Genomic DNA, 21407 nt, shown 5'->3' with positions numbered 1-21407 from the left:
TAGTTACAAGTGCCAGGAAAGAAAAGATTTCCTCACTTAGTTACCATGGTCAGAGAGACGCGGAGCTGGTTTTAAATGCGGTTTTTAGGGGTTTGTTTCTAAAGTTTTTAAGTCAATTGTGAGGAGAAGAGGTCGTTTTCTCTCTCTTTTTTCAGAGGAAGAAATAGAGGAGGAGGTGACGGCGGGAAAATGGGTAAAAAGAAACAGGAGGAGACGGATCCGAGTCCTACTTCTGAGTACGGTGAGTTGACAGCGGGCCGCTAAGTTCTGTTTCTCTCTGCTGTTGTGAAACATAATAATAACAACACATCTTACAAACAAACTTTAAATAACTAAGTGTTAGTTTACTGAATTATTGTGTCTCAAACTGATTTCCTCCCAAATTCAGGTCTGCAACTGCAAGAAAAGTTTGTGATTTTAATGTAGTAATTTAGCTGAATTAAATGACGTAGCCTATTCGAGGGGCATAAGATGACGTAAATTTCATAAAGCTCATTTAACTTTATAATATGTAACTTCTTTAATGTTTAAAATATGTAACCATAAATTGCTGTTTTTAAAGGTAATATGAGTGAACTGGTACCATGAAGGAAGACTGGCATTTTTATTTAGTCCAAATGATTACTAATCTAAATAGGCTATGTGTGCCAGCATCATTAAACAATATTGGTTTACAGTACAATTAAATAATAATGTTACAGTTATAAATCGATAGAGCCAAAACAGATAAGAAACACTTGACCTAAAAAAAAAGTAATAAAAGTTTACAGTACAGACAATATTGTGAAATGAGTTGTTTTCAACCCTCTTAGATTCTTTCACCTCTTCATGGGTCAAAAAATACAAATAAATGAATAAATAATTTCCAGAGTTACATAGGTCATAACTTCAGATGAGGGGGTCAAAGAAAACAGGTGTCACAGAAAAACAGGTATCACCACTTTTAACTCATCACTCTAAGTCAGGTTTCTTGTAAGTATAAGATATTCTGATTGTGAACTTAACCACTTAGATAATGAGTATTTCATAGTGTTTTTATTGTGTTTAAACACTATGAAATACTCATGATCACTATCTTGTAGACTTGAAGACTCCATCCTGTTTGGTGTCACCTGTCAACTTGTCCTAATTGGGAAAGGAACTGAGTGTGAACATTTTTAGCACATCATTTGAAATCTGATTCAGTCAATGTTTGTAATGTTACAGTATTGCCATGCCTTTATTTATATTATCTCTAAAGCAACATCCCACAAGACAATGACATTGATAGAAGATGTTGAGGGTTGATTTTGAGCTACATGGACAATTGATCAACTGTTTTCAGTAACTTTTTAAAAGAAAATATAGCCTAGATGTTTTGAGTAAGTTTTATTATGTTTGGGTTGTGGACATTCGAAGATGTCTCCTTGGGACATTTTTTGTGTTATTGACTGATTGATACAAAAATGGACAAGTTAATTGATAATAAAAATACTTTTTTGTTGTTTTTTAACACTTGTTAATCATTTTTTTTCTCAATTCCCAAAGTCAAACTTAATCTCCCTAAATATCAGTTTACTTTAATTTAAGACTAAAATGATCTAAAACTGAAGTAGTTTTTTGTTAGTTTTCTGTCATCAAGTCATCAGTTTATTGTTTCATTTTTAAATATTTTATCCTTCAGTCATTTTCTCTATTGATTGTTTCATAAATACATGTTAGAAAATGGTGAAAATGCCCATCATGGTGCGTTTTTTCAAAATTCATTTTTATTTTGTCCAACCAACAGCACGTATAAACCAGCCGTGGATCTTTGTTTTAAAACGATTTAAATTACCTTTTGATACTATTTGCATATTCATTTTGGTTATAATATTGCCCCTGCAGCATGAATGGCTGTTGCTGTGATATTTTTCTACATTATGTACAGCCCAGTTCTCCGCATCCCTGTTTGCTCTCAGTGATATTTAACACAGCGATGGTGTCACAAGTCTATTGACAGTCTGGGAGGTTTTGCATGGCTACAAAAAACAAACCCTCCCTGGAAGTAAATATTCAATTGGATTTCATGGCTCGTCAAATAACTTAGAATAACACCAGAGATCCTGGTGACGACAGAGTCGTGACTGCAACTGTCGCATCCGCCACTTCACTAATTGTCACCAAACTGTGACGAGCAAACTTTTGTTTTACCAAAAAAACATCTGTATGTAAATTCACATTCTCCTGAAACACAATATCATGTTTTCATTCTGTTTACGTCTCTACTGTTGCACCAGCCTCCATGAGGAAGTAGAAAACCTTTTGAAAGGCTTCCTGCTTCATTACCATAATGAGAGATTTCAAACTGCTGTTTGTTGCCCCATGAAGTTTAGTCATTGTGTTGTAAAAAAGTGTCTGTTGTTCTTGTTTTGAGCAGGGGAACCAATGAGGCTGTGGTTGTTGCTGCAAATCATTGACCAGAAAAATTCTTAAAGCTGCTTGAGGCAACAGAGAAAAGACACAGTTAATAGCTGATGTAAAGCAAAACAGGTAACAGTGACTGTACGAAGCTAGTTTAAAGTTCATCAATCAAACTATATCCCGTCTATTAAACCATAACTTGTGGTGGAAAATGGGTGGCCATGTTACTGAACAATTGAGCAGACTCTCTCTATCTAGCTGAAACAATTCATGGATTAATTAGTTGACAGAAAATAAATCAGTACTTGGACAAGTAGCTGTTAAAATTAAGCTATCAGATCTCAAACAAAAATACCAAACGCTTCTTAACGTGATATTTCTCTTGTAAACTAAACAAGCAACTGACGAATAATTGACATGTTTATAATTATAAATAGTTTAAACAATCAAATCAATCACTCTGAATAAGTCCCCTACGCTCTTAATTTACATCACTTTATAAGTCTGACTATTTTCGTTTCTGGTCTACAGTACTCGTTAACCAGTTTGTCATTTTATAGATATGTAGGTAAGATATGTCCATAAACACAATCTGCACAATATTCATTTAGATAAGCTATCCTTTCAGTCGAGTGACCTAAATATCCAATCAGAGACCTGCTGCCTTTACTGCACCCCATCCCCGTCAACTAATGACTTTCATTTTACAAATTCCAGTAACAAGAACATCCTGGTGCAGCTGGTTTGTCTGGGGTCAAGGTTTGAAGGGCTTTGCTTCAAATTCTTTACAAGGGCACGAACACAGAAGAGTCCATTAGGTCTGTTGCACAGTGAACTGTTGTCCATGTTGTCACTCACTCTGAGCACACAGTAGTATCCTAGCAGAACGGAAATCTGACACTGGTGGCGTTACACACAAGGCCGATGAACTGGTTCCTTTTGCTTTGAATATTTAGTATCACTAATTTTCCCACAAATGTTATCCCACAAATGAAGGTTTAAGGAAATAGCTGGTGAGCAGAGAGCCACTGATGTGGAGACTAATGTCGTTTTCTTTGTGCCGTTTTCCACTGACGTTCACATTTCACACAGATTGCCAACAGAACAGTTCACCTCACCTGCTTCACACTTCACCTCTGTTTCCAATATCTTCTTGAGCTGTGTTAAAGAAAGCGACTGTGTGTGTTTGGTTTTTCGGTGTTAACATTTGTTTACCAGACAGACTCTGGGATGGCTCCAGCCTCAGAGTCGAATGAATAGCTACTGAGTCGCTGCATCCTGTTTGAAGATTTGCATCCTACTCAGAAGTCCTGATGTGAGAGCCTGTTGGCAGCAGTGTTGACACAGTCGCCCATTTACTCCTATTCAAATTGCAGCCATGTGGCGATTGGTTTTTACTAGAGCTTTAGTGAGAAATAATTATCATTAGCGAGCTGCTTGGCAACATGTACATCCCAGGGGACCAATCAATGAACAAAGCGCGTTGGTATTTGCATGTGACAGATGGGAATCTGACAAATAAATAGAAGAGCGAACACCTGCAGGCTTTTCATGGCGTTCCTCTGAAGAGCCATCAGGCCGGTCAGGCACTTTACCTTTTATCAGCATTGGTTTCTATGGGACATTATCAAAATTTTATACTGCTAGATATATATTTAGAAACTGTATTAATAGCCTTAGAGAGCTTTTCTCACATTTTACAGCATATTCATTTGACACATTTATAAAAAGAAAAAGGGCATTAAAACCACAGAAACAAGATGATCATCTATATGAAATTAGAAAGGCTTGAAATTAGGTTAGTTGGATGTGATTATGATTTGTCTTATAATGATGACATCCTGAGCAGCCCGTTGTGTTTTTCCTGCCTAACAGGATGAAGCAGTGGAGGCTATATAGTTGAGCCCTAGAGATAAATGATGTGATTCTCACCAAAGGAATGTTTTCAGTTGGGATCTTCTCAAACAAGTTTTCCTGTTGTCAATTTTCTACTTAAAAGGGGCTAAATGTCTGCGATTCTTCCTCCTATGAAGGCTTGACTTTGAATTCAAATTTTTATACAAATAACCCTGGGGTACACAGTGTAATTCTTTCCACTGAGATTGCACAGCAAAGTACTCGACATGAACTATAACACCCACTGGATTTTATTGTTTATCGGTAGGATGGCAGTCTTTCTCTGTTCCAGGAAACAACCTCTGCATGCTGATTATACTGTAAAGCTCCAGTGAGCAGGAGGCTAACCCATAAAAAAATAAGATACCTTCTTCAGTCTCTGTCGTCATTGAGTTGAACTGTAATTCATTGACAGAAGAAGACACACAAGGACTTCTTATTGCTTATTGCAGCGCCCTCCTGTCCCTTTACAGGGACACACATAAATGACCAATGTTAAAGGAAGTACTTATCAAAATTGAAACTGCCTGTACAGTCAGTACAGCCTTTGTATGCACAACACCTTTCCCATCCTTCTGCTTACACAGTACACAGAGATTTAATCAACGCGGCATTTCCTTAAGGTGGAATTGTGGAGTAAGACGCATTATTCCAAACAAAGCCAGGTGACTAATGTGTCCTTGATAATGTGACTGAAAACACATTGGAGGAAGTTCATGAGTAATGTTACATGACGCACCATCAGGCAGTAAAGGTCATTGTACAGTATGGGTGATACAGCAGTTTATGTGATGTAATAAACTTTTTTTTTTTTCTTCCTCCCAGGTGAACCTGCCCAGTTTGACCCAAGCTTCAATGGACCCATTAAGAAAAGGTGAACCAGGGCACTCACCACTCAGTTTCCTTTAAATCTCCTCAGTGTAGCATTGGGGTTTCTGTCGAGCTTTGTGAGTCTTTATTTGCAATGCTGACATTGTGTTTGCCGTTCTTTTTCTGTTGACTGATGGAATCACTCTTGTCACCCCCAAGGCAAACTTTAGTGCTAAGCTCAGCAGCCCTCATTCACACTTGTCGCTTGTTGTGTCTCTGTTCTCCTTCATCAGAGGATGCACCGATATAATCTGCTGTATCCTATTCATGGCCGTCATCCTGGGTTACATAGTAGTCGGGATTGTAGGTGAGAAGAAGCTGCTAACTAACACCGCCTGTGAATTTGTCTCATGATGATCAGTTATTGATTCCACCTATGAGTCTTTCTTTTTTGTTCCACTGTTACATCTGCAGCTTGTTCTTATGTTTACTTTTCACTTTTCTCTCTGCTGTCTTAAAAAAACAAGTTCAGCATTTAGAGTTGCCATACCTACCCATACAACATGACGTTACAGCTATTTATTTATTTATTTGCACCATAATAATCAAGGACAATTACAAAATAGAAATGAAACAAGAATAGTAAGTGCGGGAGAGGTTAAAAACCCTACATGGACTTATATAAAATACCTCCTCGAAAAATATGCAAAGATTCAAAAAGAATTCAAGTCAAAAACAAAGAAAGCAATACAAATTCCTTATTATAACAAAAAGAGTCAAAATAAAATTATAGAATATGTATGTGTGGGTGAGCATGTAACAGCTGGTTAACTTAGCTTAGCACTAAACAGGTAGCCAGGCTCAGCTTTGACCTGCTGTAACAAAATCTGCCCACTGTCTGCCTTTTTAAAGTTCACCAGTACCCACTGTAAAGAAAAACTGTATGGGATTGATCTACAGCTATAGCAATGGCTTCCTGGATGGTGATGAGAAGACTTAAGGAGGATACACTTGAGAATTTCTTTGGTGGGGGCATGTTGTTTAAAGATACAAGTAAATACAGTCCAGGAAATCCACAACTATTTTATCTTTTTTCACAACCACTGCCAGGTAGGTAACCAATACAAAGACGTAGTAATCAGCCAAGAATGTGGTGTAGAGTGAATGTGATTGGCCAGTGCAGCTCCTCGCTGGACAATATTTAATTGTGCTACAGCATAAGTTGACAGACGTTCACATTTCTTGGTGGACACTCAGCCCTGTGTTGTGTTGGCAGAGCCTCTGTTGGCAGCCCCCTTGTGCTACTGGACTGGCTGGATTATAATAATGAATGAGAGTTGGGCTCAGTCAGGTCTCAGAGGGACAGAGGCAGATTTGGTTACCTGGATGGACAGAGACAGGCTTTTTTCCTCCTCTGATTCAAGTCTTCATTCAACGATGCTTCCCAGCTTTTGTTTGTAGCTTCATATTTACAGATATTAGTGAATGACGATTACATTGCCAGAAAGCCCATACATGAATTCTGAGTAGATGGTGAAACAGCACAGTGGTTTTCAGTGACTTGTTGTGTAGCCTAAAACCTGAGTTACAAAGCAGCCAGGCTGTCACAACTGTTGAAGTCTCACAATCAGGTTGCTTCATTAAAACCTCAGACAAAGCTGGATTGTGTGCTTCTTTGACCTTGCTCAACACGTACATTGGATTCCTGTCAGTCAGTCACTCTCTCAAATCACTCAATTTAATGTGGATTGTATATTCACTCCTTCTCTCTCACACTTCTTTCTCTGAGTTTGTCTATTGCAACTATATAATCACTACACAATGGGAAATAGTGTACATTTTACACGTTAAATAAATCACAGGTTTTGAAAAAGTTTCTTTCACTTTGTCTTAAATAGAAATAAGCCTCTGTGTACTGTGTTTTTATTGCCCTCTCATCAAACTCATTCCAACACACTGTGCCCTGGCTCTTATCTAGAGTCAACAGAGAGGCCTCATAGGTGAGGCGGTCACCTCATGTGTGTCGGTGGCTGAGTGTGTCCCAGATTATCAGCTGTTTCCTCCAATGCAGGCAGATCAAAACCACAGGATGGCTTAAGAGGATTTGTTGTGGTTTTGGGGGAGTTTACTTCCCATCGTTGATACTTCAGGAACTACTGCTCATTAACAAAGGATTGACAGAGGACAAATTGACGGGCTGTATCTTAACCATTACAAGAGACTTTGCATCATATTACATCCATTTGGGAGGAACTTGTTTCCACAGTAACTTACAGTGAGCATAGAAACAACTTCAACAACACACTTTAATTTGCCATCTGTCTCATAGACTTTTCCTGCCCTCTTGTGGTTGGAATGAGATAGTATTTCATAGTTCAGCTACAGTGCAGTCTAAGTCAAAAGTTCCCCAACATAAGAGTAGCCTGTGTTTTTGAGATGTGAAAATGTCTGAGGTTTTTGTGTAGGGTAACAATACACCCTCATGCCTGAGTCTGTCTGTGCCAAACAGAAGTAACTAAATGGACATTAATGGACCTTAATGTGTGATTTGTTTTCATTATCTTTTACGTCATTGGCTTCTATTCTGCTCCTCTTATCTGTGCTCTAATGTATTTGTTTTTTTCCCCATCAGCTTGGCTCTATGGTGATCCACGGCATGTTCTTTATCCCAGAAACTCAACTGGGTGGTTCTGTGGCACTGGGCCAAATAAGTAATTAATTCTCTCTCTAACTTATTCACATTTTTTCCATGAATATAACATAACATATTGATAAGAACTAAACATCTTTTTTGTGTTCCTTCTTTCAGAGACAAGCCCAACTTGTTGTACTTTGACCTCCTCAAATGTGCTACATCTCTTAATATTATGGCAACTGCTCTCAATGGTTTACAGTGTCCAACCACACAGGTAGAGGAAACTGCATGACTTTGCAGTTTTAAATTACAACGATTTGCTGTACTTTACCAGCGAGGCAGAAATTATTATGTTTTTTGACCCACAGGTGTGTGTGGAAACGTGTCCTTCCACATTCTGGGGTGTGGGGTTAACGCAATACGGTCAAAGACCAGTCGATGTTTTCAGTCAAAGTTTCTGTGTGCCATCTTTAAACCTGACAACTACTGAATATGTAAGTTCAATAATTCTGTAACTTGTGTATCTCCAAAGTGCCTTAAACCACATCTGTTTATATTCCAGCCAATGAAAGTAACCTGGTACCTGTATCTATTCACATGTAAATTTATCTCCAGACTGTTAAAGACATTGTGGACAAAGAGCTGTGTCCTTTCTTCCACATACCCTCGACCCCCGGTGAGTGAAACTGCTTGTATTCATTAAGTTTTATTTCTTTTCTTTTTGTTCTCTTTATGATATAGGAGATCTGCACTGCTGTGTCTTTTCTATCTAAATGTATAGAAGTAAATATAGGGATCCAGAGATAAATTGTAATTGTATGCTGTTCAAGCTAATTTAATTATTTTCTCTTATGGTAGCGCTGGGAAGATGTTTGCCGAACATCACAGCCCTGGGGAGCATCTCTTCACACCTCACCAACATCCCAGGTTTACCCAGCTCAGCCAATGACACCATTGGCAGTATCGTGAATGGCACTGGGTAAGATACAGTGGATTCTCCTCAAATGCCAATTACCTGAAGACAAAATCACCCTTTAACTCTTCCACACATCCACTAAAAACACACAGATGTTTTAATATCCTTGTTTGTTTCTCCTCTTCATCACCAGGTCGTTGGCTCAGTGAGTTTTGTGTTGACACGTAGTGTAGTTGTAGTGTTGTCACTCTAGTTTCTGTGAGTCTGTTAGTCGATGTCCGGAGATGTTGAACTCGCAATGTTGGAGCATTAATGTGTAGTTTTCTTACAATTTGTAGAGTAGACTTCTTATTCTTTTTCTCTCTCCTTCCTTTGAGTGGTGGGTTTATTGACTTTTTGTTTTGTCTTGCTTTATTTGAATGTCTTTAGAAATTTAGTTTTTCTTTAGTTTTGTTTTCATAAACTTGCTTCTTCAGTGTATTTGTTTTTCCCAACCCTTTATTTTTCTCCTCTGCTGTTTAAAAGAAAAACTGTCACCAACGCAGCTCCTGTTTTCTTTTCTTTCTCATTAGCGACATTTTGAACGGCTTCAACGCCAGAGACATCGGTGTCCGAATCTTTGAGGATTTTGCGTCGGCATGGCCATGGATCCTTCTGTGAGTTTGCTTTTGAAGGACTTTACCTCACACCGCCACCTACTGGCAAATATCCTGGGAGAAATGAATCAGACGTATTGAACATGTGATTGAGCTATTGGTTATAAAGTGGAGACAATGTCTCCCAGTCACAGTTCATGGTGCTTTTATTTCATAGTACAGTAAGCTTTTGTGTGTGGCATATGGCCAATGCTTTGATCCTGTATCATCTCTTCATCCTTTGTCAAACTTTGATATCTGTTTGACCTAATATTTTAATCCTCTCCTTTTGTGTTTTCTTCACAACTTGCCCCCCTCTGTCCCTCTCCCTCCCTCTCAGTGGTCTGGTAATAGCCATGGTGGTCAGTATGCTGTTCCTGTTGCTTCTCAGATTCACTGCACCGGTCATGGTGTGGGTGCTCATCATAGGAGTCCTGGCCGCTGGGGCATACGGTAAACTAAGGCATATACTGTCACATATATCACAATATGTGACATCTTTTACAGTTTGCTCACCCACACAGATTTGGCACCACTGATATGTTTTTGTAAATTTGAAATCCAGTAGGAGCATGTTGAACAAAATCTATAGGCTCAATAGACAATGTTGTTGTTTTTTAGCAAACTTTCATATCACTACAAAATGATTTCTGTCTGTGATGAGCAAAATAATGTTCATGATATAACACCTGACAAGATCTTTGCCTCTGAGTTGTTGGAGTGTTTGTCATGCAGGGATTTGGCACTGCTACTGGGAGTATGAAAACTACAGGAAAATCTCTGCTACCATCAGCGACATTGGTTTCACCACCAACTTCAACGTTTACCTACAAGTTCAAGAGACCTGGCTGGCGTTCTGTGAGTTTGATCAAAATGCTTTCAGACCAATTTGACCTGACCTGTGCAATTGTACCATCACTAAACATTGCTCTCAGTCTGAGTCTGAATATTTTTCATTAACCCAGTGCCGTAGTGATGATTTTGTTATATGTAATTCCTCAATGAAATAGGCTGTATTTTATATTTTTACCAATTATCCAGTAGGAAATGAGACGTACAAAATGTTGATAACGTCTGACATCATAATAATAAAAGTCATATAATCAAAATATCCATATATAATAATGAATGGCATCAAACACAAGTTGTAAATTAATTTTTAACACCATCTGATGTTGTAAATTACCTCTGATAACAGACAAGCCTGATTTAGGGGACGTAGCTTGGTGGTGCAACTGTTTATTCATCTCATATTAGAGCTTTCTCTTTTTGAATCCACATTTGTAAGCTGTGGTAAGGTTAGCGTAGCAGATGGTTTTTTTAATTCATTTTTTTTTTAAAGTGTTATGCAACTTTTTCAGTGCACAGACAAATTACAGTGGACAACAAAAACAAAGAACGAGAGAAATAAACTGATACAATTGATGTCGTATCTTTAATGTTTCCACACTGAGTATAGTAGGTGTTGATGTATGGGCTAGTGTATAGAACGTACAGTATAAAGTGTGGGGGGATGCATTGGAGCCTGTGGAGATTTTTATTTCCTTACACTTTGTCATTCTCCTTCTCTCCTCCTCCTCCTCCTCCTCCTCCTCCTCCTCCTCCTCCTCCTCAGTGATAATAATATCTGTGGCAGAGGCAATCATCCTCCTGACCCTCATCTTCTTGCGGACCAGAATCCTCATCGCCATCGCTCTCATCCAGGAGTCCAGCAAGTGAGTTATGATACAAAAATAAAAACCATTGCCATATCTTTAAAAAAAAAAACAGGTGTTGTTTGTAATGACTGTCCCTCGAGATTGGTTTGTTTCTTGCTGTGAAGATGCTGCATGTCCTCGGCACAACCTCATGATGTACGTGATGGTATTTTGCAGGGCAATCAGTCACATGATGTCGGCTCTGCTGTACCCTCTGATCACCTTCGTCCTCGTGCTGGTGTGTGTCGCCTACTGGGGAGCCACCGCTTTGTATCCTTTTTAATTTGATGCACAAGTACAGTAGATGTGTACATTTTCAGACAGTCAATAACACACAATTCAGTCACTTCTACCATCAGTTCTTCTCTTTAACGAATGTATGTAGATACTTGGCCACTTCAGGAAGTCCAATCTACAGAGTGGTTGCTCTCAACTCCACGATGACGAGTGACTGCATGGCCATCAATGGCACTGTGGACTGTGACCCTCAGGTGGGTGGACTGAATTTGAGGCTAAAGCAGACCTTAACTGTGACCCACAGTAAAACCTTCAGCACACAGCATTGCTCAAAGGTCAAGGGTTTCTTTATTTGTCTAACGTGGGAGGAATTTGTCCTGGAAAGAGAGGGAATGCTGCACATACACGAGAGACATAAGGCCATATAGAAAAACATGTAATAAATAGAAGGTCATGATAAAAACATGCAGTAAAAATGAATAAAAGGTTGCAACAATGTATTAGAAGTGCAATATGCATACTAAGCCAAATATAGATATAACATTTAAAAAAATAATGTCAGTCGATCACTAACTTTTCCATCTCCACCTTTCAGAACTTCAACTCAACAGATTACCCAGGATGCCCTTCAGCCAGCTGCATCTTTATCAAGTACAACGATGAGGGTTTGTTGCAGAGGAACATCTTCAATCTGCAGATCTACAACGCGGTGGCTTTTCTCTGGTGTGTCAACTTTGTCATCGCCCTCGGACAGTGTACGCTGGCTGGGGCCTTCGCCTCCTACTACTGGGCCTTCACCAAACCAGACGATATCCCCATGTTCCCTGTGTCTGGCGGCTTTATGCGTGCACTCAGGTCAGTTAACAGACTGCTGTCACACCGCTTAACTTCCTGCAACAATGAATGTGTCACCTGTATCGTCTGTATTCTTGTAGTGACATTATAGTTCAGGTTTGATCTGCTGTGATAATATACAGCTCTGGAAAGGAAAACAAGACTTCTCCAAATTTTTCTTAAATCAGCATCTCTACATGTTTGGGAGCCATTTAATTCACACACCTTTTTCTACTTAACGAGCCACTGATTTATCACCTGGACCAAATCATAGTAGAAGAGAAAGAGTATAAAAAACACTGCCGTTATTCAATGTTGATGTCTGAACTATTCTTAAGTAAAAAAAAAATAGTGTCGTGTTGTTTAAAAGTGAATATGAACTTGTTTTCCTTGCATTATTCAAGGTCTTAAAACACTGCACCTTTTTTTGTTATTTTAACTACCGGTAGTTGTCATTTTCTGCTAATAAATGCTCTAAATGACAATATTTTACTTTCGAATATATTTTACATTTCGAAATGTTGTCAGTAGTTTATCGAATAAAACAAAAGTGTTCATTTGACGAAACCTAAGAAACTGATTATTATAAGTGGTCTGGAGCTGTATATGTGTGACCTGTGGTGATATTTGCTCCTTAGACGACTTGCCATGACACTGAACATAATGAGGGTGTTTTTACATCCTGTATCTATTTGAATATTTTACCTAAAAGTGATAAATATCCAGAAGAGGTAAAGGACAGACAGGACATGCAGCCCACTGCAGTTCACACTCTCTCTGCTAGAGGGCACATGAGACCAACACATGACAGACTTGGGACAAAGCAGAGTGGCAACATGCGATATCATCATCTCTTATTTTGTTAGTTATATTCTCATGTCACCAATGAGACATACTGTATATATTTTACATTACAGGTACCATGTGGGCTCCCTGGCCTTTGGTGCTTTGATCCTGACCCTGGTGCAGGTAGTGAGGGTTATTCTGGAGTACATTGACCACAAAACAAAAGGTAAGGCTGGCATGCCTGTTTTTTTTTTTTGCCATTTTATCCTCGGATTATACTTTTTCATTTGCTTGGCCCATCTACACAACTTGTGCTGAGGTGTAAACATGAAGTCTTAATCTTTGGATCTGATACAGTTTAGTCAGTTTATCCTCCATTATCATTTGTTTTTGATTGCCACAATTTTTACTTGTCAGTCCTGTGCTTTTTAATGTCATTGCCATTTTAAATTTTGTGTATTTTCATTAAAAAAGAACTTTGTATCTGTGAAAAATGAGCTTCACTGATTTAAATCTGTCAGATATCAATGACAGGACAGAGTAGAGTGGTTATGACATTCATTTGAAACCACATGTGCATTTATTTGGCTTTCCCGCTCTTGTCTCTATACTGTCCCTTCAGCTCTAAAGGCTACCCACAAGTTGACACAAGTAATTTTAAAAATATCAGTCTGTCTTAGAAGTCAAATGGTGTCACATAAAAAAAACAGACTTTGGCTTCTTGTCCTCCAGATGCACAGAATCCAGTCGCACGTTTCATATTGTGCTGCCTGAAGTGCTGCTTTTGGTGTCTGGAGAAGTTCATCAAGTTTCTCAACAGGAACGCTTACATCATGGTGAACACATTATATTATTTTTCTGTTTTTGTCTCATTCTAGAGCCAGAATAACGATGGGTGTAAATATTCAAAGAACTGTTCCAGATAAAAAAGTTATCTACTGTATCCACTAAAACCTAGTACCCTACACTACACTAGATGTTACTCTCACATTTCCTTATATAATATGATGCCTGCAGATCATTGTGTTTTCCTAAGACCAGATTAATTCTTCTTCACTCGACAGATTGCCATTTATGGGAAAAACTTCTGCGTCTCCGCCAAAAATGCTTTCAAGCTGCTCATGAGAAACGTTGTCAGGTTTGTGCTGAAGCCTTGTTTCCACCACTGTAGGAGTTTGTTGTTCAGTTTGTCAGGACTTTAGGCCTCCGCTGACTATTGTTCTGCCAACAACATGAATATCCACTCAGTTGCTGGTTTGTTTGATACAAAATAGGATGGAAATGGGGTTACACTTGTCAGTTTATTATAAGACAATTCAATAGCACCACAAACTGCAGCCCCAAAAACTTGAGTGAACATCTCCCTATAGGTTCAGTCTCACACTTTCAATAAAAACACAACGTTGTCCACACCTTCATGACAGGAGGATTTAGTGCAGAACTATTGTGTTAGACAGAATTCGTTCTTGCCAGGTGAACATCAAAACTGTCGGCTTTGTCTGTTTTCGCGTGTTTTAGAGAACAGTGTTGTGTTAACAGTGTTGTTTCTCTGACTGTGTCCCTTCAGGGTCGTCGTGCTCGATAAAGTGACCGACCTGCTCTTGTTCTTCGGGAAGCTGCTGGTGGTCGGAGGAGTCGGTGAGGATTACAGGACTTTGTAGAGCCGTCTGTGAACCCGCAGCCTGGTCTGACCAACACAAACCTTTAATTGATACTATTATTTTTGCCTTTTTATTCCAGGTGTATTGTCCTTCTTCTTCTTCTCTGGACGTATTCCCTTACCAGGCAGCACCTTCCGCTTTGAAACGCTCAACTACTACTGGATGCCAATTATTGTATGTCAAAAATCTCCTTCAGGTTTAACCCACTACCTGATGTTTGTTCTGAATCATCTTTGTTTTACTTTGTTCTGTTTTCTTTTAGACTGTGGTGTTTGGTAGCTACATCATAGCTCATGGGTTCTTCAGTGTGTACAACATGTGTGTGGACACACTCTTCCTCTGCTTCTGTGAGTACAACATACTTTCTTTTAACATGTTTCATTGACACATACAAAATGAGAATTTGTCATGTTTTGGTGGGAAAAGATATTGAAAAGAGCAAAAATAACATTTTAACCTGTCGTACTGTTGCTCTCATTCTCTCAGTGGAGGACCTGGAGCGTAATGATGGATCTTTACAGAAGCCGTACTTTATGTCTAAAAACCTCATGAAAATCCTCAACAAATCCAACAAGGCACCGAAGCAAGGTAAAGCGAAGGACTGAGGAACTGAACCTCATGAAACCACATTGAAACATGAAACACTGTGTCACAGAGGACTCAGGATATTTTTGCTATTTGTCACTTCAGTTTTAACCTGTTCACTGTTTTCCTCTAAATACGTTTACCAAAACCGATTTGCTGATTTTGCACTTCTTAATTATTTTATTTTTTATCATGCATGTTCATATGTTGTACATAAGGAAAGACTGGGCATGTGAATGTAGGTAATGTGTGATTTTATGTTGCAGGTTGTGTGTATATTTCTAAAATTATTCACAATATTTGTTTCTGTTCTTACGGAAACGGTTGTGGATATTTTAAAGTGATTTATCAGATATTACATATAACCCAGTAAAGATTTTGGCTTTAATGACAATCTGTTACAGAGCAGTCTTCAGATGGAACAAATCATTTTTGCAATGCCAAGTGCAAAAACAAAGTTATTACACATCGTATATTTTTACGTAATATTTGTAAAAAAGAAAAAAGTAGTTTTTATATAAAACATTTTATTCATCTATTGAAAATTATGTAATAAAGCTGTAAATTTAACTGCACATGACCTCTTTTTCTAATCTTTGAGTTGCACATCTGAGCCGAAGACTCTGCACAGACACACATACATTTGTCTCTGGCCTATTCATCTGTTCATTCATAATCCAGCTGCTGTGTGAAATCTTCCCTCTGTGATGTTTATCACAAGGCCCGACTGATTTCTTTTGTCCCTCAGGACTCTACACTGCTGCTGACTCACTGAGTTACATGTTAATACACACACGTGAGAACTTGTGGGGCGGTTTGTGTGGATATTAACATGGCACTAGCAGTTGTATCAAAGTACAGCTCTGGCCCTCTGGGGCATTCATACTTCACTTGTGTATTTCCATGTATTTGCTGCTTCACATCTTAAACCCACCACTAAGTATTTCAACACTGAGGTTGCTGATGTTACCTAGTAAAAGATGTAAGCAGTTCCTTCACCTCTGGCCTCTACGGCTGCATCTGGAAATTATTTTCTTGATCAATTTAACTGCTTGTTTTCTTTATTAATTAACAGAAAATATCAGAGAAAATATGTTAAAGTTCCTCTGAGCTTTCTACAATCTTCAACCTCAACAAAAATGACTTCAATGACAGAACATCCACGTTAATCCTGAATCAGGGGCGTTGTATAGTACAGTGGGTTGAGCAGGCACTTGATATACAGACGCTATAGTTCTCACTGCAGCGGCCCCGGTTTGACTCCACCTAGCGGCCCTTTGCTGCATGTCATTCCCCCTCTCTCTGTCTCCTCATTTCCTGTCCTGTCCATTAAAGGCATAAAAAAGCCCCCCAAAACACTTAAAATAAAATAAATAGAATAATAATAAATAATAAAATCTAATAATCTGAATAAAAGCACTAAATGAGTCTTGACAAAGGCTCATGAAGTCCTTGCACAATAAAATCTGGGTAATGACGACACAGAGCAGTCGATTTTGTCAAGTTTTAATTTCCTAGACCATTTGGTTTTGCACAATGTCTCCAGGTTCAGTTTCTCTCTTAATACAAAGTGTAGCTGGACAGACAGGTTTGCAAGAAATGACGAGCCCCGGCAGCCATCTTGCCCGTCTGACCGACGAGTTTCACCTCTGACCCCGGTGTGAATGAACGAACCCAATACATCATATCCAGGTTAATACAGGTTAAAAGTTAACTCCACCGATTTTACACATCAGCCTTTTTTTTTTTTACAGGTCAAGGAGAGTGGGAGCATGTCGCATAAATCCTCCTAATACTTTCAGAAAAATCTAATAAATTGCCTCCAGTGACATAACTGAAGGCCCGCAGCTCCAGACTGATGCGAAATCAGTGGAGTTCGCTTTCTTTAGAGTCAAACTGGAACATTTTTACATATTGAGGATCAAAGACAAAGCAGAATCTGGTTAATTTGTTGTTACATATTGATTAATGATTGTTAGTTTACTTTACATGAGCTCTTTAATGTGCGCTGTGTAAGTTAACAAGAGAGCAAATGAATCATATCAAATCACATTGACAGGGAAGGACAGACTTTTCTTTCTTTTTTTTTTGCTTGTGACATTTATTTAAACTTTGAGAGTAGTTTTAACCTCAGGCTGCAAAAAAACAAAAAAAAAACACAGGAGTTATGAAAACCAGGAACCAGAACGTTTCTTGCTTTACAAAAGCATCTCAAGTCCTACTCGCAAATCTCTCCCCCTCTCTCTCTTTCTCTCTATGGCTGGTCATCCAGTCAGAAACACGTAAAAACAGCATTTACAATATTCATATATACAAATATATAATGTATACACACTCACTCAGACACACAGACACATACAGTCAGGAAAAAAAGAGAAAAAAAAAATCAACTGTGACAGAAATAAGTGTTCTAACATTTCATAATCACACCGGGGCACAGTTCATTGAACTGCAGCTGTGTGACCTCTGACCTCCGACCTCTTCACCTCCACGACTGACTAAACGGATCCTCCCCACTTGTTACTCTGCATCGACTCCTCTCACTGCCATGATACTTTCAACAGGCAGAGCAGATTGGTTTTTACTCCCGAGTTGCTCATGATGATGCAAAATCCTCGATGGTCACACCCCGTCTGTGTTTGTACAGCTTTGTGGGAAAAGGGAGCAACAAGTGTTTTTTTGTTTTGTTTTTCCACAGCAGCAGCACGCACTGATCATTTTAGGACAGGCTCTATCTACAAGTGACTTCACAGTGCAATGGCAGTTTTTTTTTGTTTGTTTGCTTTTTTTGTTAAGACAAATGTATATAAAAATGCATCCCTCTGTGCTATTTCTATCCGTCAGTCTGTTTTTAAGAGCAAGTCGCAGATCTAGAAAGAAGTAATTGTTCATTTCACGAGGAAACTGTAAACAGGAACGATTCACTGACATTTTTTCACCCCGGACACCGTGCATACATACGTACGTGCGCGCGCGCGTGTGTGTATAACTGACTGAACCGCTGATACTCTTTGGCCTTTTCAGAGTAAAGAAATCGCTGCTACAGCAACAAACAGCGCTAACTCTCCACAAACCTTCCCCCCTCTCTCTGTTTTAGGAATAAACGACTGACTCTTTGAAGACGGATGTAAACCAAAACAGAATTAGTCACTGCCTTGAACTTTTCCTCCACCCACCTCTCCTCTGCAGTGCTCGACACACGCACACACGCACACACACTACCAAACAAATGAAAAATCCTCTCCGCAGCTCACATAATACTGTCTCTGAACCCCTTCTGCTTTTTGTGTCACCCTTTATTTTTCTGTGTGCATATATCTACAGGTGTGTGCGCAGAGAGGGAGGGCTGACACGACTTGTTTTTGGGGGTTTCACACGAGTCGACACCACTTTTCAGTGAGTGTTTCTTGCATAAACAATAAAATAAGCAGGTGGGTGGGGCCGAGTGTATCCCTAAAGCAAATCTGCCTTTTCCAGGAGGAGTAGAAGAAAAAAAGAAATCCTGTAGTTCTCGTTTTCGGATCAAACACAGTGCTACACTCTCTCCCAAGTTCAGTACCTGCTTGAAAATGTAACATGAGTGTGTGTCTGTGGCTCGAGTTAAGTGTGTGAGTTGTTGGATTTTTCCATTTTTTGTTTTTAGTGTTATCACATGTTTATTTTTTTTGCGCTCCTCCCTCCCTGTGATCCACTCGTGTGTCTGTATTTTCATCCATTCATCCATCCATCCATTCATTCATTCATTCACTCGTCCATCATCACACGCTCAGGAGCCAGAAGAAGAAGAAGATGGCCACGAACAGGAAGAGGGAGTCCTGCCAGTTGTTATTGCCGTTGTTGAGGTTACCGTTGCCTTGGTGATCACCTGCATATTGATCTACGGGGTAGAGGAGAGGGAAGGTAAAGTTTGTTACAGTGGGGCAGACAGGAGAAAACCCAATATGGAGGCAATTTGAACTGCAGTTTTTTTACCCAGTCACTCATTATAATCAGGTATATCTTTGCAAAAACTGGATTTTTAGTTCTTCCTCTAGTAAAGATGCTAATAGCTGCTATGTCTGTGCAACATAATTTTGTTTAGAGCACTGCAGACTCTGTTTCCAGGCTTTAATGTAGCCATAGCCTGTAAAAACTGGTTAGTGAACAATATAAACAGGTGTTAGCATGCTACTTTGTTTCCGTTATTACCAAATTTACTTATTTAGTCATTATTATTATTATTTTATTTTATCCTTACCTCAATTAATTGTGATGTGTTCTAAGCAGATACTGAGACATTCTGAGCTCATTTAAAGAGGAACTATGCTAGATTTGCACCTTAATTTACAGCTTCAGAGTAACTGTGATGGTTAAAGGACTTGTTGGGAGAAGCATCTCTTGGCCTAAAAACCAGCTTTGCAAGATCAGCATCTCAGACCCGGTGTCCCAGATCTCGTCTCTAAAGAAACATGGACTGCTTTACGGCACTACAACACAAACATGCCCTGTAATCCATAATTTTTTGTTAACAAATGCACATGGCCATGGGGGGAGGGAGGAGGGTTAGTGGTGAGTTTTTACGACAGTGAAAATATGCACTGTGAAACTGTAGGGGGAGCTCTGTAGAGGAAAAAAAAGCGACCAATTTGCATAGTTCCCCTTTAAACAGTTAATAAGGGCCTGGTTGATGTGACACATGGTCAAACATACAGTTAAAAAGTATACAGTTTTTCGTTTAATTTTCCTCATATGATTTAAGCAGACTGGACCTTTCTGCTGATTCTGGCTCATGTAGGCTACCTGTGTGTTTACCTGCTCTATGAAAGGGGTCGTTGGTGTTGAAGACTGTGGTGAAGAAGCCGAAGGGGAAAGCACCGATGCCAAAAGACATGTGAAAGCCGGTGTCCCCGAAACCCTGAAACATCTGCACAGAGAAACCCCGAAGATGAGACAAGAAAAACATGTGAAGGTAAATGCTGCGATTGTGAAAAAATGGTTCGATTTGACTTTTTTGGAAGGTGATGAGTTGAGTAGAGAAGAGCGACTCACCCCGCCTCTGCTCTCAGGCTCTGTTCTCTGTCCCTGAGGCCGAGGTGGAGTTTTCAACCTGAACAACGACAGAACCAGTCACTCATGAAGCAACCACAATACTATTATATAGTAGGTAGACGTAGACACACACACACACACACTGAGTGTACCTGGGGTCCTCTTGGCTGGAGCTCCCTCTGCCGTACAGTGGGATGACTTTCTCTCTGCTGATTCCAGCTTTACATACAGGACACTGCTGCCTGCTGGGCCGCGTCTCTAACCACTGAGAAAGAGAAAGACATCAAAATGTTTACAACAGAAAATCAGACAAAAACCTGTATTTTTGAGGCAAACTGAGGTTTACTGTCTAAATACTGGGTCCAATAAAAGACTGAGAGGCCTGGACTAGACTTTTCTGAGAAAGGCTGCAACAGTTTCTTGGTTTATCCAGAAGGACATTCAAAACAAAACCTTTAAAATTATTGAAAATCTTTTTTTTTTTTTTTTTTCTGTGATAAAATTTCATTTCTATTTTACTCTACTGCAGGATGTGCTCATGCTACTCTGCTGGGCCATGTGGAGCTGTGCCTGTGAAGTGGAGAGTAGCGGAGAAAGCTGAAGTAAACAGATGCATTAAGTGCATTAGCATGTTTAAGCTGCACTAAGTCACTGGCAGGTGTAGTTTCCATGCTGAGGTTACATCACCACCCCCCTAATTACACCTCACTGAACGGGCCGGGGACAACTGCTCCACTACAGCCCACACACACACACAAATGCACCATCATCATCATCAAAACAACATTTTGTCGGCTTTCAGTGCAAATCCACAGGTCAGAGTTCACTACAATGAAACTCAGTGGGTATGACTGAATTAAAGCTACAAACACATTTCTAATCATGTTTATCTTTTTACCTATAAAATACCAGAACTTATTTTATCCAGAAATACTCAAACTACACTGTCATCTTCATTTTTACACACCTGGAACTTGTGGATTTCTTTCTTGACAAATCAATGTTAGTACGTTTAACAACCAACTGTGTGTGTGTGTGTTTTTTTTTAGTGGCTTCATATTAATTCCCAGCAGAGCTCCACCCACCAAACTAAAGGGTTGAATCAGTCAGACTAGTGGGTGTGTGCATGCAGAGCTGGAACCAGTGTTACAATGCAACAAGACCAACAGAGGAAGTACTCACTTGATGAAGACAGGGCCAGCTGTAGAGACAGAGAGGAACAGAAAGAAAGATTAATTTACATTCTCACAATAGCACCGTTCTCTCTAAAATGTCAGCTGCTTGCTTCAATAACACCGGCAACAC

At 39.3% G+C, this 21407-nt stretch overlaps 2 protein-coding genes across 2 annotated transcripts in view; one reads left to right on the top strand and one right to left on the bottom strand.

Moving 5' to 3' along the window:
* Positions 1–189: 189 nt before the first annotated feature.
* On the top strand, positions 190–15123 carry slc44a4 (solute carrier family 44 member 4; the record flags this gene model as incomplete). Its single annotated transcript, XM_083981506.1, has 22 exons — positions 190–241; positions 5104–5152; positions 5382–5455; positions 7721–7799; positions 7898–7997; positions 8092–8217; positions 8339–8399; positions 8582–8702; positions 9212–9295; positions 9615–9727; positions 10010–10132; positions 10890–10989; positions 11149–11241; positions 11357–11462; positions 11804–12063; positions 12960–13054; positions 13561–13664; positions 13893–13966; positions 14396–14466; positions 14569–14663; positions 14752–14836; positions 14976–15123. 22 exons carry the CDS (start codon positions 190–192, stop codon positions 15092–15094), a joined length of 2184 nt encoding a protein of 727 aa, XP_083837632.1. The 3' UTR covers positions 15095–15123.
* A 1441-nt stretch (positions 15124–16564) lies between these two features.
* rnf5 (ring finger protein 5) overlaps positions 16565–21407 on the bottom strand; it is a 29429-nt gene continuing 24586 nt past the window's right edge. Inside the window, exons 2-6 of the mRNA XM_083982567.1 lie at positions 21285–21303; positions 20255–20367; positions 20103–20160; positions 19866–19977; positions 16565–18951 (exon numbers count right to left, since the gene is read on the bottom strand). Of these exons, the coding sequence (XP_083838693.1) occupies positions 18833–18951; positions 19866–19977; positions 20103–20160; positions 20255–20367; positions 21285–21303 (421 nt within the window). The 3' untranslated portion in view covers positions 16565–18832. The remainder of the gene's footprint in view (positions 18952–19865; positions 19978–20102; positions 20161–20254; positions 20368–21284; positions 21304–21407) is intronic.

Source organism: Trachurus trachurus (assembly GCF_905171665.1).
Source record: "Trachurus trachurus genome assembly, chromosome: 11".
Taxonomy (NCBI): Eukaryota; Metazoa; Chordata; class Actinopteri; order Carangiformes; family Carangidae; genus Trachurus; species Trachurus trachurus.
Note: the sequence above shows the minus strand (reverse complement) of the source record. Positions and strands in the feature narration are given on the sequence as shown.